Raw genomic sequence first — 19,332 nt, forward strand, 5'->3', positions numbered from 1 at the left:
TCCAGATAAACACCTGAGAATGAAATGCACAAAATGTTTGACATTTTAAAATCTCCTTTCTTCAGTTACACGCTCCCAAGACGGTCTGTTGGACGTGGTTGTGGATTATTGAGCATCAGCCTCGATGACGAAGACCACGAGTATTTTACTGTTGTTAGCGTCAGTCGCTGTTAGCTGCTAAATGTATGTAGCTGGCTCTTTCTGCACTCTGGAGTCACATGGAAGTAATGCAGGGGGGCTTTTTGCACAAATTCCAAAGAATTATCACTTTAACGGAGCAGAGGAGAAAACACTCTTTATTGATATCGGTGCTCCTCATCAACCAGCAGCTGTGGATAAATCCTGCGATGCTCACAAAACAAAATGTATCCTTCTGTTTTAAGTTTTCTCGTTCTAGCTATGGAAATGCATTTCCATTTTCACCTCCTCTCCCTCGCTCTTGTGAGCTCCTCCCCTGAGTTGTCACCTCTTCCTCATTAGCCTCCCCTCCCAGCCACTTCAGTCTTTCTTTCCTCCTCCGTTTGCCAGTTTGTCTTCTCACCTCCAGGTCAAACGTGGCTGTCGTGCTTGCAGGGACTCCCTGGAGGTGACTGTGTTTGACTTGTGATTTCCTTCTTTCGTAAGGCAAAGGGATGCTCGTGTGTGTGAGGGTTGACAACATCTACACAAGCGCAGCCATGTACTTCTGGCTTTTTATGAAATAACCAAATATTTTCAGAATCATCAACAAAATGGGGCAGCGTGGCTCGGAGGTGGGGTGCCCGTCTGGCGGCCAGGGGGGGTCGCTGGTTCGATCCTCGCTTCCCCTGATGACTGTGTCTTTGAGCAAGATACTGAGCCCCTGATTGCTCCTAAGGCCCTGTGATGGTCTGGCAACCGTCCAGGGGGAACCCCGCCTCTCGCCCAATGTCAGCTGGGATAGGCTCCACCCCCCCATAACCCTCAACGGAGAAGCGGTATAGAGGATGGATGGATGATCAACAAAATCACTCATCTTTTGCCCTGGTGATTCCTCCTGTGCCGTGGAAGTGCTCAAACTCAGTCACTTCACATGAATGAGACGCTCTAATGGCTGCCAGCAGACCTCAGCTTCGCTTCAGAGATTCACCTGATGCTTCCGGAGCCATTTTATCCCCGGGCATCTCGTAGTTGAGCGACGCCTAAGATTTGACAGCGCGTTTTTCACTTCAGGGAGCAATGCCAGTTTGATGTCTCAGAACTGATGTTAAGGGCTGATGATGTCCTAAAATGAACATCCTGGATCTGTCTGTTGTTATGGAAACAGGACCCTTTTCCCTCACAAAAACGCCTCCAGGCAGCACTTTTTCCATCATAAAAAAATTGTGAAACACAGCTTTCGTTGGCCGTCCTCGGGCTCTGTTCTCGTTGTCTCAGGGATGTTCTGTGCTGAATTCAGCATGTTTGTATCTCCCTCGGGTCTCGTCTTCTCTTTGGGGGCCTGTCGCACAAAACAGATGCTTGTAGGAATCCCTGCATGTGGCTTTTGTTGTTGTTACGCGCTAAAAAAACATGCTTGCAATGCACTGCTCTGCTACTGAAAGTTTTAAGTTGTTTTTTCTCGTACTGCTTTCTGTCAACGCTGGGAGCTGTGAAGACACAGAGCTTGCGGCGCTGACAGGAAGTGGTGCCAGGGAAAACCAAAAGCGAGAGCGAGCACCTCGATTAATGTTGCTTGATAGCTTTTCCTCTGTGTCATACACCGCTAATGTAGTTTGTTGAAAGGAGAGATGGATTGGACGGCTGCTGGCGGCTGCACTCCTGTTCCATCTGTCTCTGGAGCCAAACCACAACCTGACTTCCTTCTGACTTCCTCAGAATGTGAATAATGAAGAAACTTTTGAAGGTTTCAATAAGCTAATTATTCATGTGAGCACTGTGTGGTGCACAAACAGGTTTCAGGCTCATCTTTGCAGTCAATTCAGTGCTTTGATTTTCTCATCACACTCCACTTAGATGAAGCAAACATGAAGGCTTTGGGAGTGTTTTACACTTGAATGCTACATAAATCACTGAAACTCTACATTTCACGTGCAGCCCCTGCATGGATGTAACAGAGCAGGGCAGGAGAGAGTCTCCAACCAGTAAGATGATACTCAACTCGCTGGGTCTTTAAAAGAATTCCCAGTTAAAGGTCTAAACAAGACTCCGTGGTTGACACAAGTTTACGACATTCAACTGTTTTGTTCTACAGCACAAAATCCATCAGTGAATACCAGACTGTTGAAGTGTTTGAGTATGAATGACCTGGGTCGCTACCAAGAGTCCAGAGGAGCCTACAGAGGTTGTAGAGGTCATTAAAGGTCATCACAGTGAAAACAGAAGAAGCCTGAAGCTGAGTGGTGCTGACCTTGAAGTCACGTGACCCTGGTGTAGTTCCTGCCTAGGCTATCGTTAGCTTGGCACTGCTAACCGTAGCATCCAGGCTTCCAGCATCATCAGAGGGGTTCATCAGTGAAGATGATCCTGATGAACTGAACCTGGAAGATCATCAACTTTTGTTCCCCAGAGCTGCTTTACTGGTTCAATCACCCACAGTCACATGGAGCAGTCCCACTGTTTCCCTGTTCCCATTTATGACACCTTCCATTTTTTTCAGCATGATAATCCCCACAAATTCACACAATCTGCTGGATTTTTGTAAGTGGAAAAACAGTAGTTAGAACGATGACGCCAGATGCATGACCTCACCTCTACGAAGCCTCTGGTTTCCTCTGCTTCCTGTGTCATTTGTCATCACAATAAGCAACCGCTGACCAAATGTCAAGCTTTTCAGTGAAAACTAGGACAAAATCCCACTCACATTTTCATGAATGCTAATCTACTGCGAGGTTTAGGATTCATTCCTGCGCCTCTCGATGGAGACACGGGATCTTGTTCCGGTCACTTCTTTCTCCACCCAGCAGCTCCACTACGACCCCCAAAGACCTGAGTCACCTCTCTCTCTAACCGTCCACTGCTCACTACAAATTTCTCTCACCTATCACTGATGTCACTTGATTTCCCACTTTCCTGTAGCCACAATTACTACAGCCACCAGGGGCATCTGTCGTGTACTGTAGAGGTGATTTCTCCACCTGTACTTACTTCTTGTTGCCAAGAGAAGGATGTGCCAAGCTTGCAGGATTATTGTCAAGGAGAAGTGAGTCTGCCATCACTTGCAACCATGCACTTAGTGACAACATGAAAGCTTGAGACTCTCTGCAAAGCTGTAACAGCACAGAAGAAAGTCACTTCATTAGCTCACAGTGACGACTGACGCTTCATCTCAGTGTCACCTACATCTGGCTTTCTGCATGGAATTAAAAAACTCTTAAAACACACAGCCGACAACTCCCAGATAATTAGAAAGACGAGCTGCAACTGCTCCACCAATTATAGCTCCCTGTGTATGTTAGATTAGTCCATCCTCTGTTTCCTTCATTAAGGAGTCCGCTGACACGCTCCTATCCTTTTGTTGATTTTATTCCATCTGCATTTCTATTTTGGAATAAATAAGTGAACCACCTCTGGACTAAAGTCCCAGTGCTCCTAGTTTGCTTTGTTTTTTCCCTCGTTTCTGTCGGGACGCGGGCCTCCTCCTGCTCCTTCCTCCCTCCATCACACTTGACACCTCATCACACGCCTCTGTGTTTCTCTTTTGTTTCTATCTCTCCATCTGCATGTGCCGAGGCTGAAACATGATGGGCACCTCTACAGTAATTAATGATAACAGTTCGTCTTTGTTTTTGCGCTGGTTGAATGTCACATCTTTCCATCTGCCTCAAAGAGTGACAGAATTCACTCTTTTATCAAATGTAGAGGGGTTTTTCTGCAAATGGGAAATTTTAACATCGTTGCACTCATGAATAAAAGAAAGGATATAGCTAACATGTTGATGAATATAGCAGTGCAATATCCTTATCACTTCTTAAAATCACAGTATTTCCTTGTGCATACTAGTAAACTGATCATCATTTTCTCATTTTACCATTAAAATTGGCAGTAGGAGAGGTAGTAATCATAGTACTGGTGGTAACTGAAACCAAACTTGTCCAAAATTTTGGTGCGATACGGTAAAACTGAGGGCTGAAATATTACGAGGTAAATGAAAACAAAAACGACAGGAAATGAAAATGTCAGACATCCAAAAGTGCTGCTAGGTCCCAAGACCACAGGGACTGAAACACTCTCACACAGACAGGAAGCAAACTGATGGCCGCTTCTTGCTCCTGACATCTACTGTGTGCCTCTTAGTCTGGGTGACTGACAGTAGCAAGAGCTGCTCAGCAGATGGCAGAGCCACAAACAGCCGTCAGGCTCTGCTTCCTGCCTGCAAGACCAAAATGGAGGGCTAAAAAAGTCAGCGTCAGTAAAAACCCATGACTGTGTAAGAATATTTTGGCCCACTGGTCTTTCAGATCTTCAGGGACATCAGAGTAAGATGCGATTTGTTTTTTTGAGTTTTCCTGACCAGCAGCTCTGCCTCACTGGTCACACTGGGATTTTAGGGCTCCAGTAACTGACAAATGTATTAGACTGCAGACACACTCAGGTGGATGTGGTTTCATCTGCTGGCAGAAGAGACACAATAGCAAAAGGATGCGTGTGTGCGCGCGCGCGTGTGTGTGTGTGTGTGTGTGTGTGTGTGTGTGTGGATTGAATGCCACACCTTCTGCCTTGACAGACTGAAAGGAATGATTGTTCCATCTGTGGGCTCAAAGACAACAGATTAAGATATTTTGTTGGTTTCTCCACCAGCAGGTGAGTCCTTGAACCAGCTTCTTACCTTCCACGTAAAACACGAGTCCACCCTTAGCAATTACCCACAATCCATCACCTTAATACAGCGTTTAGCACAGGCACTTTGGGCTTCGTTCTTTGAGGTAATTGGACATCTTTAAATTAAAGACACTCCACCAGTGCTCTGTCCTGCACTGATTATCTTTTTACGCTTTCCAGCTCTCAAGAGTCCCAGCGAGGCAGTTGGACTCACCCGTGGGATCAAACTGCAGGGTCACACGCTGGATACATGCTGCACATGCACAACAGTGTAAAACACACCCAATCAGATCACACCTAAATAACAACAATACAGCAATGGGAGGTTGATGAGGTGTACATATAACTGATACAAAAGATCTGTTTATTTCAATGTAAAATGCACCCGGTCATGATGTCACTGCTAAGAATACGCCCACTGCGCAGACAGCAGATTTATGCCAGTACATCAAAAGCATGTGGAATTTTAATGGGAATCCAAATCACATGACAAAGAGGGTTCAAATAAAGGCTCCACGTCAAACAAAACCTCACCGTCAGAAATGTAAAAAAACCCTTCTTTTATAAGAGCATTAATAATAATTATTAATAATTACAATGTTTCAGTAGTCGACCTCCAGGTGAGTCCTGGTCTCTGACTGCAGTTCTGCTCCATTTGTGAACTTTAGCTGTGATTTGATGCTCTGGAAGTAAAACTGAACGACACCGGACATGACCTGCAGGTCAGACTCAAATTTCAAACGTGAGGAGTAGAGACGCACTTGGCTTGTATTGAGACCTGCCGGTGTATTCATACACGGCGGCGGAGAGAAGCTGGTCGTTTTACCCGCCACCCTCTGGTGCGTTCTGAGGAATTCTCCGGTGAGTTTTTCATCAGGACACTCAGTTTGTCCTGTTGTTGACAGCATTTCACAGACACTCCCAGCTGCTGCGCCTGGATGTCCATCACGGGGTCGTGGATACGCATGGATTTGATTTGTTTTAGGGGTGAAACCTACCCACAATGCTGCACTGCTGCTTCACTTTGTGATGCAATTCATCTCAAGCCTTTTATCAACACTGTGTTCATTCTGTCTCGTCGCTGAAATTTGACATGAGGAGAGAAACAATAGACCGGTTGTGTAGCCACACACATCTGCTGTGGTTCGTTAGGATGGAGGGAATCTGCTACAGCCGTCATGTGACATCGTGAACTCCTTGTTTGCTACCCCAGTCAACAAGGACCACAGTGGTAAAACTACTCCAGAAATCCTGATGCGTCTGTCAAGGTCATTCTGCCCAAAGTTGGAAATTTCAAACATTTACTCCAGAAAGTCTTTTTGATTCATTCCCTTCCTGTATTTATCCCACCTCAAACACGTTCCACATCATCGTCAGTGACTTACTTTCCTGTCGTACATTCTGCTTCATCAAGGAAGTGCTTGAGCGTGATTTATTCTTGGGTGAGAGAGGTTGGAATCGCTCATCTTCTCCACTCTTTTTGCCTGCTATATTTTGCCACATTGCATAATGTTTGAAACCCGAGGAGTTACTAGCAGAGAAAGAAAAAAAGTCTCTTTAAGTAGGGCATGAAGAGAACTTTGAGGAGTTATGTAGGTTACCTCGCAACAGAAAATAAGGATAAATGCAGATTTGTCAGGAGCTATAAATAGTCAGGATGATTGGGAGACGTTAAAAAAATGCATGTATATCCTCTAAATTTACATACACAGAGAGAGAAGAACATGTTTGCTTTGAATAATTAATCAAAAATGAAGCATTTACATAAAGTTCCTGCAGGGAGGGTTTACTGCAGGGGTGCTGTGCTACACTGTGGAGTTCTGTGAGAGTGTAGTGGTAGCAGCGGTCACCCGTTCACCAGCACAGCGTGTTTCGGAGGCGTCTGCCGTGTTTCAGGCCTGACCCTCCACGAAAAATGACATATTTACTTATTTAAACAAGTGGTTGTGCGATCAAGAACCCTTGACTGTCACGGTGACAGCAGGGAACTCTTGCTACGTTTACATGGACAGACATATTCTGATTTTTAACTGACAGTCAACGTTCTGAGTAAGACACTCTTCTAACGACCTCATAAAAGCCACGATCTCATCAAATCTGTCAGGAAAGGCACCTGGCGCCAGGTGTTTGGGCTCCTACAGCCTTTGCTGAGTGTCAACGCCTCTGTCCCCACACTTCCTGTGCCCTCTTAGCTACGCTAAGAAAAAGTTTCCTCCAAAAATGCAACAAACTTGAAATCGTCATCAGCCTCCAACTCTTGTTGTCTCTGTGACTTAAGAATGGGTCACTGAGCGGTGCAATGACAATGATGTGAATCATATTTTCGCCACGCATGAGCCGACTTCTCGAGTCCAACAGATGCGCAGCCAGATCAACCCTCTGAGTCGGTACACACACTGGTCAAGGCTCCTCCATGGGACACATTTCTATCATGGAGACATAAAAGTATTTTTAGCTAAAATTCAAACAGTACATCAATTATTCTGAGCCTCGCAGAACAACCCCAAAATGACTTGTTGCTTCATCAGAATTTGATTTGTTGGGTCTAACAGCATTTGGAAAGTCCAGAAGAGAAGAGATCTGATTACCGATCCAGAATGAAATGATCATACGTTAACAGGAAGAAGCTGCCTCAGCCAGCGGGAGACTCTCGACTGTCATTTAGGAGAATGCGATGCACTACAGCTTTAGGATTTGGGTTATAACTCCCAATGTCAAATATTTATCAAGACTGACACTGAGTTATTGTCTTCAGATCAATATTATTACACGGATTTATGGACCAATAAAGCTGTGGAGATGGGCTGCAGAGGCCGTGACTCAGGCACTGACAGATGGAGACAGCAGCTGCAGGGACAACAGGAGCCTGCATCCTCCAAACTGCTGTAAAGCAGCTGAGAAGATCAAACACTTGTGCACTGAAATGTTCAGTCTACAAATACGCAGCTGGTATAGCAGCCATGATTGACTTGGGTTCCCCTTCAGAACATGTGTCAGTCTTGTAGAACTCTCCTAACCTTCAGGGTTGTTAAATCTTGAAGTCTCAGTAAGGCCAAAAGAAGTGGTTATGTTTTGTCTGGAAACTCCGCCCCCTTGGAACAGCTTCGGGAGGGAAACCTTTAGCAGTGAGACTTTGCAGTCGGCCATCTTGCCACTGATGTACAAGGTGATGAAGGTGAACAAGGGTTATGAGGATTCACGGTCAAAGAAAGCAGAGGTTCTCAAAAAACAGATTGCGTGAGTGAGGTGTTGCTGTGCAATGGAACAGCCAAGGATTTTTGGCATTCTGTTTTGCAAATTTCCCACAGAAATTCAGGGGTGTGACCTTTCAGTGGTCTTTGGTTCCAGAGCCGGACATAGAACCATGGTCAGATTCCCTCCTCGCGAGAAGAAAACTCCCTTTCTGTGTTCCTCATTTGTTTTGTAATTGTAGTTGAGATGAGCCTGGCTCAGGCAGAAGGATGGAAAAATGCTGTCATTTGAATCATTGAGTGAAATTTGACCATGGAACCTGATACACCAAATATGTAGAAGCTGAGAATCTAATGTGTGAAACTTGAGCAGGTCAGGTTGATAGAAGAGAAAAACAGTGCTTTCAGCAACAAGTCCTGATGCTTGAATATAGGCCAATCCAATACACTGAACATGGAAGAAAAGATTTAAATGGACATAAAAATGTCATGCTGGTTTAACAAATGAGACTTCAGCATATTTAATGTACATAAATGTGTACATATTTTTTTCATGTAAATTCAAAAAACATTTTTTTTCAGTGTGGACAGAATTAATTATCGATGTTCAAATAATTTCATCCCTGCGATCTGGTTTGCAACAGGGGGTCGAACACAAAGGGTTTTTTTTTTTCCAGAAAAATGAGACATGGCTGGAGAAAGTGAGGGAGAGAGGAGGCTCCCCAACACCTGAGACCAGCTACAAACCTCGGCTGATTTCAGAAAGACCACGGACATCCTGACAGGTTTTTAACCTCAATCTCAAGATTACACAGATCACCCGATTCAATCACCACACTCAGCATTCATCCGGGCTGACTTCAGAGCGGCCGTTCCACAGACTTCCGTGGATTTCATTTGCGTGAACAAACACAACTTCAGAGGAGGAAAAACTTGGAGGCAGACAGTGTGCGCGCGCTGTTTTATAAAGAAAAGCAGAAAAAGAAGAAAAAATGTGGGGCAAGCCATGGCAGACGTATTTTGCAGTGCAAGCTGGAAGTGAGCTGGATACACAGCGATATTGTTAGTCTAACCTCAATATTCCGTCGACTCACACTTCAGATCTGTGAGCCTCCAGTCCAGACAGGAATGTTAGATTATGTCTGTAAACCTGTAAAACTACATGATAATTTGGCGGGATCAAGTGTTGAGATCAGCCTTGATTCGGGAATGGCTCCATGGGCGTTGAGGAGAATCAGACATCAAGATTATCCTGCAACGTGTATCCAGGTTTAATGTGAAATCATGGCAGCCCCCACATCTTTCTCACCTTCTCCCCATAACTAACAATAGCACATTATCTTGTTGTTTATTTGCCTTACCTTACGATGACATACATAACCAGGAAGTTTCCCACCAGGCCAATGACACAGACGATCATGTAGACGACCACAATGGTGACCTTCACCCCCGTTGGCAGTAAGGCATCCGTGTCATTGTAGGCACCACTGAAATTGTTCTGGAAGAGCGAGTCGTTGTACAGCTGCAGGTGACCCAGCTCGGCCAGCAACAGATCGTCCGGGAAGTCCATCTCGCCGCCGAACAGGGAGGTTTATTCTAATCTGTAGAGAAAAAGAAGTGGAGAGGAAGAAGATTTGGAGGTGTGCCTCTGAGTTCAACACTGGGCCACATCCATCCATCCATCCCTCCATCCATCCATCCCTCCATCCATCCCTCCATCCCTCCATCCCTCCATCCCTCCATCCCTCTATCCATCCATCCCTCCATCCATCCATCCCTCCATCCATCCATCCATCTATCCCTCCATCCATCCCTCCATCCATCCATCCCTCCATCCATCCATCCCTCCATCCATCCATCCCTCCATCCATCTATCCATCCATCCGTCCATCCCTCCATCCATCCATCCCTCCATCCATCCATCCATCCCTCCATCCATCCCTCCATGTTCCCCCTCTTCTCCTGTTGAGGGTGGTGTGGGTGGAGCCTATCCCAGCAGCCTTCCCCCTGGACAGGTCACCAGTCCATGGCAGGGCCAACACATAGAGACAGACAACCATTGGCTCTCCCAGCCACGCCTACGGTCAATTTAGAGTATTTAAGTAGCTTCGTCTTGGGGCCACTTATTTTTGTCTGTTCAAGTTTGAAAACTGTCATGTTCAATTCTATGCTGATGACACTGTCTTATCAAATCACTCCAGTTTGATTTTAACAACTTACAGAGTTTTCTTCAAACTTAAACCACTGCTCAGTACAACAAGTCTTATATCCTGGTCTTCATGTAAGTAGGAAACTCAAATCCAAACTTAACTTCTTGCTTTACAAATCAAATTGAGTTGCCAACGACAATTCCAATGATAATGTTCCTGTTCAGAAGCATGATGTAAACCCGGATTCAACCGATCCAAAAGGAGCAGCATTGATCATGGTCGTACAGAATGAACACTTCATGGTTTGCTACTCTGAAGAAGTGCTCACTTTGTTCATTCAGAGGACAGACACAGTGAGGATGGATTGAAAAGCAAAGGAAGGAAGGACAAGGTAGAGCAAAGGAGAGGCAAGGGTGGATGGTGAATAAATGCCCAAAGACTGGAGCACTAAAAGGCAGAAAGGCGGTGAAAAGGAATGGAAGGAAGGAGCTTGATTCAGGGGGAATAGAGGCTATGGACTGAGGAGGAAAGGAAATAAAATGTGAGAGATCGTGGGGGAGGAAGAAAGGAAGTCAAGGGATGGAGAAAGCTGAGCTAGAAAGCACAAAAAGAAGGAGAAGAGGAACTGAGAGCATTAAATTCTAAATTAATGCGCTGCCATGTGGAGAATAAATTAACACCAAGATGACCGAGTGAGAGAGAGAGAGAGAGAGAGAGAGAGAGAGAGAGAGAGAGAGAATAAATGAAAGACAAGGGGATGGTCATGTCAATATTTATGAGTGTTAATGAAGGGAACAGAGAGAAGGGCATAACAACCACTCATAAATTAAAGGAGCACAAAATGTAGCTCGATAAAACTGGTCACAAATACACAAAGTTTCCGTTGTAACAAAGCAAACAGTGAGTTCCTTGACTGACTGGGTGCTTGCTGACTTGCTGAGGACACACGACGTAGCCCGGAGGAAGCAGACGTGTTTGCTGCCGACGTGATTTTCTTTGGACTATTTTCAGTCGGGGATCAATACATATCTTTTAGCCTGAATAACAAACTGAATCGCTGTTTTGTTTTTTTTTTATGTTGTGTTCATGAGCTTTTTGTTCTTGTCAGTGTTGCAGGTGACAAACTGCCGACTCTGTGGGTTTTCATGCGCAGTTGCAGTTCAGCCAGAATTAAAACTTGGTAAGACCAGTAAACTGAACTACTGTCACTGTTCCAGAGCACATGAACCTGGGGAGCGTTCACCAACGCAAGACACCTTCCTCTGGTTCACCCTTTGCATCACGAATCCAACACGTCCAAATGGACAAGTGCACAGCACTGTATATTCCTCCTTATCTCTCCAGAGGTCGTCTTATGATCCACCATTACAATTGTGTTTACATGCATGTAAGAAAATTATGTGACTTTTTCTAACGTCATGTAAATGTGCCGCCTGCTCTCGACCGTCCAGGGTGACACCCGAGGGGAAAGCTCTCAAACCAGCGTCCGCGCCGCTCATGTGATCCTGGGCTGAAACAAGTTCCCATGGAGATCTGATCCATGACTCTTCTTCTTCAGAGAACGGTCGGACGGGGTGGTTTTGCATCTGAGTAGGATGTCTTTCAGCCGCCTTCCTGTGGAAGTATTTCACTAGAACAGGCAGGAGGGATTACGCACACCATATGGCCTGGTTCCAACTCCAGTCCCCCAGGTTGAGCAGACGTTGTGGCTGGGGGGAAGGAGGCCTGGGCTTCCTTGCTGAGCCTGCTGCAACCAGGAGCCAGGCTTGGCTAATCGACAGATAATAGATGGATAGAGACCAGATGAGAGGATTACTCAGACTGCAACACCTGTGTTTATCCACATGAAAGAACATGCCACCAAGCACAATGTTGTGCTTTATGGATTGTTTTTGGATAATAAAGGATATGACAGAGAGGAATAAACTAAATCATTCTGTGGCAAGCCAGTACTCTCTTCCTTCCCCTGCTACACCCCACATGCTGCAGCATCACCTCAAATTGCTGCCATGAGCCAGTCTCCTTTCCTCTCCCTCCACTTGATCATGAATATTCATCAAAGCAACACAGTAACTCTACTGCGCTGCTGAATTTCCCTGGGGTTCCTGCCAGGCTCAATACACATGGGTTATATATGCTCTAATATCTCTTGCTTTCTCCCACTCTCCCTTCCTCATGTCTTCCTCCCTGCCTGTTGATGTCCCCTCTTCCCTTTCCTCGTCCCCTGAATCCACCGTCCTCATTCACAAGCAGGAGAGCAAATTTACAAAGAAAATGGCGATGCGCAAGTTTGCAGTTTTTTTAAGAGTTTGCGGTGGTAAACCTGCTTGCATTTTGCATCTGATTTATAAAGTAATGACAGAGTCAGCTCCAGGTCGCTCGCTTCCCTACAGGTGCATTCTACAAGTGAAGGAGAGCGAATAGGTGCACTGGGGCTTCTATGACATCATGAACCACAGAATACGAGTGATCTTAAATGTAGACATTTAACTGTCCCTGTTATTAATGGAAACATCGCTGTTAAAAATGTTACATTATCATCTAAGCATACCGTTGTTAATGTAACAAGAAAGCATTGAACCTGCTAATGGAAATGAAAATGAGATGGGATTCAGTGAGACAAATCAAAGATGCAGAGACAACCAGCAGAGACCGAGAGAGAGAGGGACAGAGAGAGAGAGGGAGAGAGAGGGAGAGAGAGAGAGAGAGAGAGAGAGAGAGAGAGCCAAGCAGGTGGACGTTAAAACGCCAGTCCACCCAAAAACAGCGTTTTGCCTTCCAGGTATTCACCAAGAGGAGTCTTTCACTACAAATATCTTCTCCCCTCCTTCGTTTCTTCTGTGTGACTCCAGATTAGGGCGGAACGACTAATTGCATGATCGAGATATGAGAAACAAGGGTTTCTAACCACAAAGGCTGTGATTTGACCTTTGACCAGTCACGTGATCTAGTCATGTGACTTATACACTGCGCTTGAACCTGTAGCACAATGGCCTTGGGCTCAACAAAAGAAAGTTTAGTGCCAAATAGGAGCACCACGTCAGTTGTGTGGAATTATTTTGGCTATAAAAAAAGAAGATGCTGCGCAACGGCAGGCATCGTGCAGAATCTGCCTTGCAACCATTGTCACCTCAAGAGGTCACACTGCAAAGCCATGTACGACAGCTGCATGGCTAAAACGCCAGCTAGCAGTGCCTCAACTTCATCAGAGCCAAGTACCAGCCTTCAGGGATCTCTGACCCGACTCTTCGAACGTGTTGCTCCATAAGACCACAACACGCGGAAATAACAAAAGCAATAACGGCGTTCATAGTGAAAGATATGATGCCTGTAAGTATAGTAACAAACCTGGGTTTACGGCTCTCCTGAACACGATGGCTAAGCGGTACAGAGTGCCTTCCCGCATGCATTTTAGCCAGGTTGCCGTACCTGAGCAGTGTAGAAAATGCAGACAGAAAGTTGCATCTCTGAGGAGTGACTGTATAAAACTATATTGAACGCATGCTTCTCTTTCCAGCCACAGCGTCGTTCGAGGCTCTTCTAATCCCCACCTACTCTCCTTTAATGCCTGATATTCAAGGTGGAGAATGTTTTCTTGCACCTTGTGAACATTCCAGCCATTTTCTATACCGCTTATCCATTGAGGGTCACTGGGGGGGTGTAGGGTTAGAGACTATCCCTGCTGACATTGGGTGAGCGGCGGGGTTCACCCTGGACAGGTCGCCAGCTTTTGCAGGGCCATCAGGAGCAATTAGGGGCTCAGTATCTTGCTCAGGGATTCTCGGACGTGGTCCCCGGGGGAAGTGAGGATTAAACCAGCGAACCTTCGGTTGCTGGACTGCCACTCTACCTCTGAGCCGTGCCACCCCCTCCTCCTTGTGAATGACTGCAACTTTAACCTGCTGCATGTGTTTGACAAATGCAGCACGCGTCTACTGCAGAAGCACAACAAAGCCCCAGTTAATCTGTCTGATTTCCTTCTCCAGGTTGAGTCGCAACTGCTGCAGCAGAGTGTGTGTGCGCATGTGTGCGTGTGCGTGTGTTCTGGCTCCCTGCTCTTTGATGAATATGCAGTTAAACTCAGAGCCTAAAGTGCGTGCCCATATAAGGCTGCAGTGCCACTCTAGGTGGGCTGCTGTATGACTTCTACGACGTGTGTGAAAACAAAGCAGCACTAATGAGATGGATGTTTCAAATACTGCACACGCCAGAAGAAGCTGCAAGGAGGCTGGAGCGCTGCAGCCGCTGCTGTCTCACCATTCACACTTAGACCAAAACAGTTATTTGTCCCCCTCAACATATTAAACCAATTAACTGGAAACTCATTATAAAATGGCACTACCAAAGCACCGATGCACCTCCCCAACTCTATTACAACATGAGTCAGACAGCCTTTTGTACTCTGCTAATGTAGCACAGTCAATTTGTTGGCACACCAATCTGAACCAACTTGCTGGCTTCTACCAAACCAGGTGGGTAAAATTAGTTTGTTTTATTTTCTTCCAGTCAAAGCTGTTGTGGTGTTACTGAGCAAACAGCTGAATAAAGAAACCACAGGATTCGCTTGAGAGTTTGGGAACCGATTTCTTTTTTTTTCTTTTTTTTTTTTGCATAGTTTCACTGTTGTTAGCCGTCAGTTGCCATTAGCTTGAAGCTAAATCTACACAGCTGGCTCTTTCTGCATTCTGATGTCACAAAAAAAGTGATGCAAAGGGGAAAAATATCCTCATGAGCTCAGGACACCTATTAGTGAGTACTTTTTGGGTGATGTATTGCTATAAGATCCACCTACAGTAGGTGCTGCTGGAGGAGGCTCCAGACCGGAAGAGGCTCCAGCTGCCACCCGTAGCTCCACCTGCTCACGTCCCCGTCTGTCCATCAGTCTTTTCCCTTTCTCTCCCTCTTTATCTCTGTCCCTCTCTTTCCTCCTGTCTCTCTGTCTTCCTCCATTCTCTGTCTTTGTCCCTGTCCTGCTCTCCTGCTCTCTCTCCGTCCCCACTGATCCTGGATCGGCTCCACCTTCCTGCTGGTAAAGGAAGGTTCTGGTGGCTGCTGTTGCAGGATGTGCTGCTGATGGAGAATTGTTGGGTGGAGGTTCATTGAAGGAGGGAGGTGCTGGACCTGCTGTACTTGGAAAGTTGACTTGATTGACTTGACTACAGTACATGGGGAAGGAGGGAGAGCGATCCAGCGTTCTGTATCCACGTGACTTTAGCAGGGACACGACTGACTCACTGGCTTTGCTGGATTCACAGATTTTATTCTCTCGCTGCACATTTCAGCAACAATTGTGTTCCGTGAGTCATGTCAGCACATGACGCCACTCCAAACCTGAGCCGGAAATGCTGTCGACTTACTCCAAAGGCAATAATCAATTGTTGATTTATTGTTCGGCATCGTCAACCCCTGCCCATACAAGTTCATGAAGCATGACCACATGTTGTATATAAAGCATTACTGGCAGGCAAATGGCTACGCTTTGAGATCATCCCACTTTGTTTGTTTTATGATGGATCAGCTCCACATGCTGAGTCACCATTAAACTTCACACGCTGGCATCACAGTCAAATTCACAAATACGCTTGCATCTCTAAGAGACCATCTGGTGAGACAAGGATGATATTTAGGGGCTCGAAACTGAAAATAAGCCTGCCCCAAACCCGAACCACACCAAGAATCTTCATGAAGCAATCACATGACATCGTGCACAGTCCTATTTAATGTCCTCCAACCTTTAAACCCCAGCCAATGAGAGCCTCCAGCAAAATTTCTCAAATTCCTTTCATTCCAAACGGAAATGCAATATGTTTAGACAGCTGCGATGACACGGCGGGTAAGGCCCACTTGGTTAGCCAGAGTAACAGCTGCAAACATCCCGATGTCTCACTAAACATGCCCAGCGTTGTCACCTGAACTAGGACTGCAAATGTCCTGACGTCTCACTTACCACACAGAAACCAGACGATATCCGCCACGCGCGTGAGGACAGATGTTCTCAGCCCTCAGGAGTTTTACAAGGAGACTCGTGTAACACCATGGAAGTATTTTCCTCCACGAACAAATACAAAAAGCTGCAAGTTTTAATGACCACAACCTTTAAAGTTGTGAAATAACCCTTTAATCATTTCCACAACCTCAGGAGCCACCAAGTCACATGACAGCAGAGCCATCGCATCTCTGTGTCCCATCGAGGCATTCTTATCAGATCTTTAGCATCTATGGGAAACCATGCAAGTCAAAATACATCATTATTATGTTTGTTATTCTGATTCCTATTATGCTCCTCAGACAGAGGACACAGGGCTGCAGCAGCATCATCAGCTCATGAAGGCTCTGCAGGTCGCAGCTTCGGAACAAGATGCTTTTAATTGAATGTCGCCAATTCATGAGGATGAGCACGTCCCATGATTCATCCACACTAATCATGCAAATTTTGAACAACTTATGATTGGGATTTAATTGGATACTCTAAATTGACCGTAGGCGTGGCTGGGAGAGCCAATGGTTGTCTGTCTCTATGTGCTGGCCCTGCCATGGACTGGTGACCTGTCCAGGGGGAAGGCTGCTGGGATAGGCTCCACCCCCACCACCCTGAACAGGAGAAGAGGGAGAAGATGGAGGGAGGGATGGAGGGATGGATAGATGGATGGAGGGATGGATGTGGCCCAGTGTTGAACTCAGAGGCACACCTTCAAATCTTCTTCCTCTCCACTTCTTTTTCTCTACAGATTAGAATAAACCTCCCTGTTCGGCGGCGAGATGGACTTCCCGGACGATCTGTTGCTGGCCGAGCTGGGTCACCTGCAGCTGTACAACGACTCGCTCTTCCAGAACAATTTCAGTGGTGCCTACAATGACACGGATGCCTTACTGCCAACGGGGGTGAAGGTCACCATTGTGGTCGTCAGATGGATGGATGGATAATTTGGATTTTCACTATGATTGGAGATATCAGAGGGAACGTTTGTTTTTATGTCATTCAAATTTCCATTGGAGTTTCCTGTTTTTGGGAGCTCCTTGAGCCTTTGTCCTCTTGGTGTAATGATGACATGGTGTGTGGAGTGTGTGGTGCGCAAGGTTTGTAGTGTGTGTTGTGTGTTGTGTGAGTGAGGTGTGTGAATTCCAGTTATGCCGCTCTGATTCAACGCCTCATTCACTTGGCAGGCTTCATAGAAGTTTATCATCCTCATTAGGCTTTGCCTTGTTTTTCTTTGCAAAATAATTGTCTTCATCGTAACTGATGGGCTCAGGTAAATGTAGAGGAGTAAAAATCTCAAGTTTAAAATGTGCAAATACTGAAGAAATTACAGGTATCTTAACAAACCGAAGTACAATGGAGAGTAATGAGCGAAAATACTTCGATCTCACGTTCTACCACAATAAATAAGGCCATTGTTAAAAATAGAAGACGAACCAAACTGAGACACGTAGCGTCTTTAATAAGCAAGCTCCTGCCTGTGGAGGCTCAGTGAGCAGGTGAGGTTGCTCAGGTGACATGAAGCAGTTGATGTCACGATGGACTTCATTCTGCTCTGACTTTGTTTTTGTCACCTCACATTAGCTTGTGTGCACTTTTGCACACACTTTCACGTAAGTGTACGGCAAAATATCTGAGTAGGAACAACAGTCTTACTCACACACACATTTACACACACACACACACACACAAACACACGCTGCAATTTTCGCAGAAACACTTCATACTACACCCGCTCGCTGCTTGCCCTCATCTTAACCATCAGACCTAAAAGCCTGACCCTGAACCCCAGCCTAATTCTGATCCCAACCCTAAAACCAAGTATTGGCCCCTCAACACTCATCTGAACTTGTGGGGGCCAGAATTTTTGGTCCCTCAAAGCATGTGGGACCCTACAAGTATCGTGGGCTCCCAGATTTCAGACCCCACAAAGTTAAACCACAACACACACACACACGAAAACAGACGCCATGACAGCAAGAGAACTCCATGCAGGTTTGCTCAAGAGGCAGAGTGGCAATGGGGCCACTAGTTTGATCCCTGCTTCCCCTGGAGCCGAAGTGTCCTTGAGCACAGCACTGAACCCCCTGCTTAGTCGACTGACACCTTCATGATAGCTATCTGAGTGTGTGTGTGTGTGTGTGTGTGCGTGTGTGTGTGTGTGTGTGTGCGTGTGTGTGTTTACATCGTAAAGGCTAAAACACAGTCCAAAGTATAAGTGATGGAGCACAACCAGGCAGGTGCTTGAAGTAAACACACTTGAATGCAACACACGTCTGTCTTTGCTGCAGCCTGCTACTTAAACGCATCACAGGATACATCAAGTGTTGGAAGTAAAAAACAAAAACCATCTGCACCATGACCGTCGCCAGTACACCACTTTCACATGAGACGGTCACGTCGGAGCCAGCAGCCTGTCAGCTGCAGCAGCCCAACGTAAATAACCGGAGCGACAGACTCCAGACGGACACGGAGACATTCAGACCCTCACATGGTGCAGCAGGCGGTGCGACGTCCTACCTTCCACCAGCTGCTCAGCTCGCCGCTCACCGCCCCGGGGACACGCCGCTGGAAGTTGTTGTGGTTGTCGATGCGTTAATGCGCGCGGTCCCGTGTCCCGGTCCTCCGCGGGTTCGATGGCTTCTCACTGGATGTTACCTTCGCTATCATGACCGAAGTAGCCGGCGTCCAAACCCGCCGTCCGTCCGGGCTTCACCGGGATGACGAGGAGGGGAGACAGAAACGACTTCACCTCCACTGAGCAGGCAGCATCAGCTGGGAGGCAGGGAGGAAGGAGGGAGGGGGGTGCAGAGAGAGAGAGAGAGAGAGAGAGAGAGAGGAAGGGAGGAGGGGTCTGCTGAGATAAAGATGTATAGATGCGGTCGAGCCCCCCCCGTCTCTGACGGATCGATGAGGGCTCAACACCCACCTCTCCTCCTCCTCCTCCTCCTCCTCCCTCCATCCGCACCACAAACCCTGCTCACACGCGCATTTTGGATCGGGAACTGCTCTGTGCGCGTGTGTGTGAATTTTAAACAGCGTGACCATTTGCATGGGTGTGAGTGATTGAAGTGTTTGAGACAGGGGGTGGTGTGTATGGAGGGGTGCACAAGTTTCCCCCTTTTCCCCTTTCCCATTAGCTTTTGTTGCGTTATTGCGGGATATTTACCCCATTTTGATCGAAAAAGGTGATGGCGGGTTCGTCGGTGCAGGTACAGGGCAGGTACCAGCTTCA

At 46.4% G+C, this 19,332-nt stretch overlaps 1 protein-coding gene across 2 annotated transcripts in view; it reads right to left on the minus strand.

Moving 5' to 3' along the window:
• The window catches only part of oprl1 (opiate receptor-like 1), a 62,619-nt gene extending 43,748 nt beyond the window's left edge, over positions 1 to 18,871 (minus strand). Inside the window, exons 1-2 of one of the 2 annotated variants that reach the window (XM_086213082.1) lie at positions 18,618 to 18,871; positions 9,332 to 9,571 (exon numbers count right to left, since the gene is read on the minus strand). In XM_086213082.1, coding sequence (XP_086069208.1) covers positions 9,332 to 9,540 — 209 coding nt within the window. In that variant the 5' untranslated portion in view covers positions 9,541 to 9,571; positions 18,618 to 18,871. The remainder of the gene's footprint in view (positions 1 to 9,331; positions 9,572 to 18,617) is intronic. The other variant, XM_086213083.1, reaches the window with a different exon arrangement.
• Positions 18,872 to 19,332: the final 461 nt, after the last annotated feature.

The sequence above is a fragment of the Aulostomus chinensis genome, chromosome 9 (genome assembly GCF_037954235.1).
Source record: "Aulostomus chinensis isolate RoL2024-O1b breed Wild chromosome 9, RoL_Achi_v1.0, whole genome shotgun sequence".
NCBI lineage: Eukaryota > Metazoa > Chordata > Actinopteri > Syngnathiformes > Aulostomidae > Aulostomus > Aulostomus chinensis.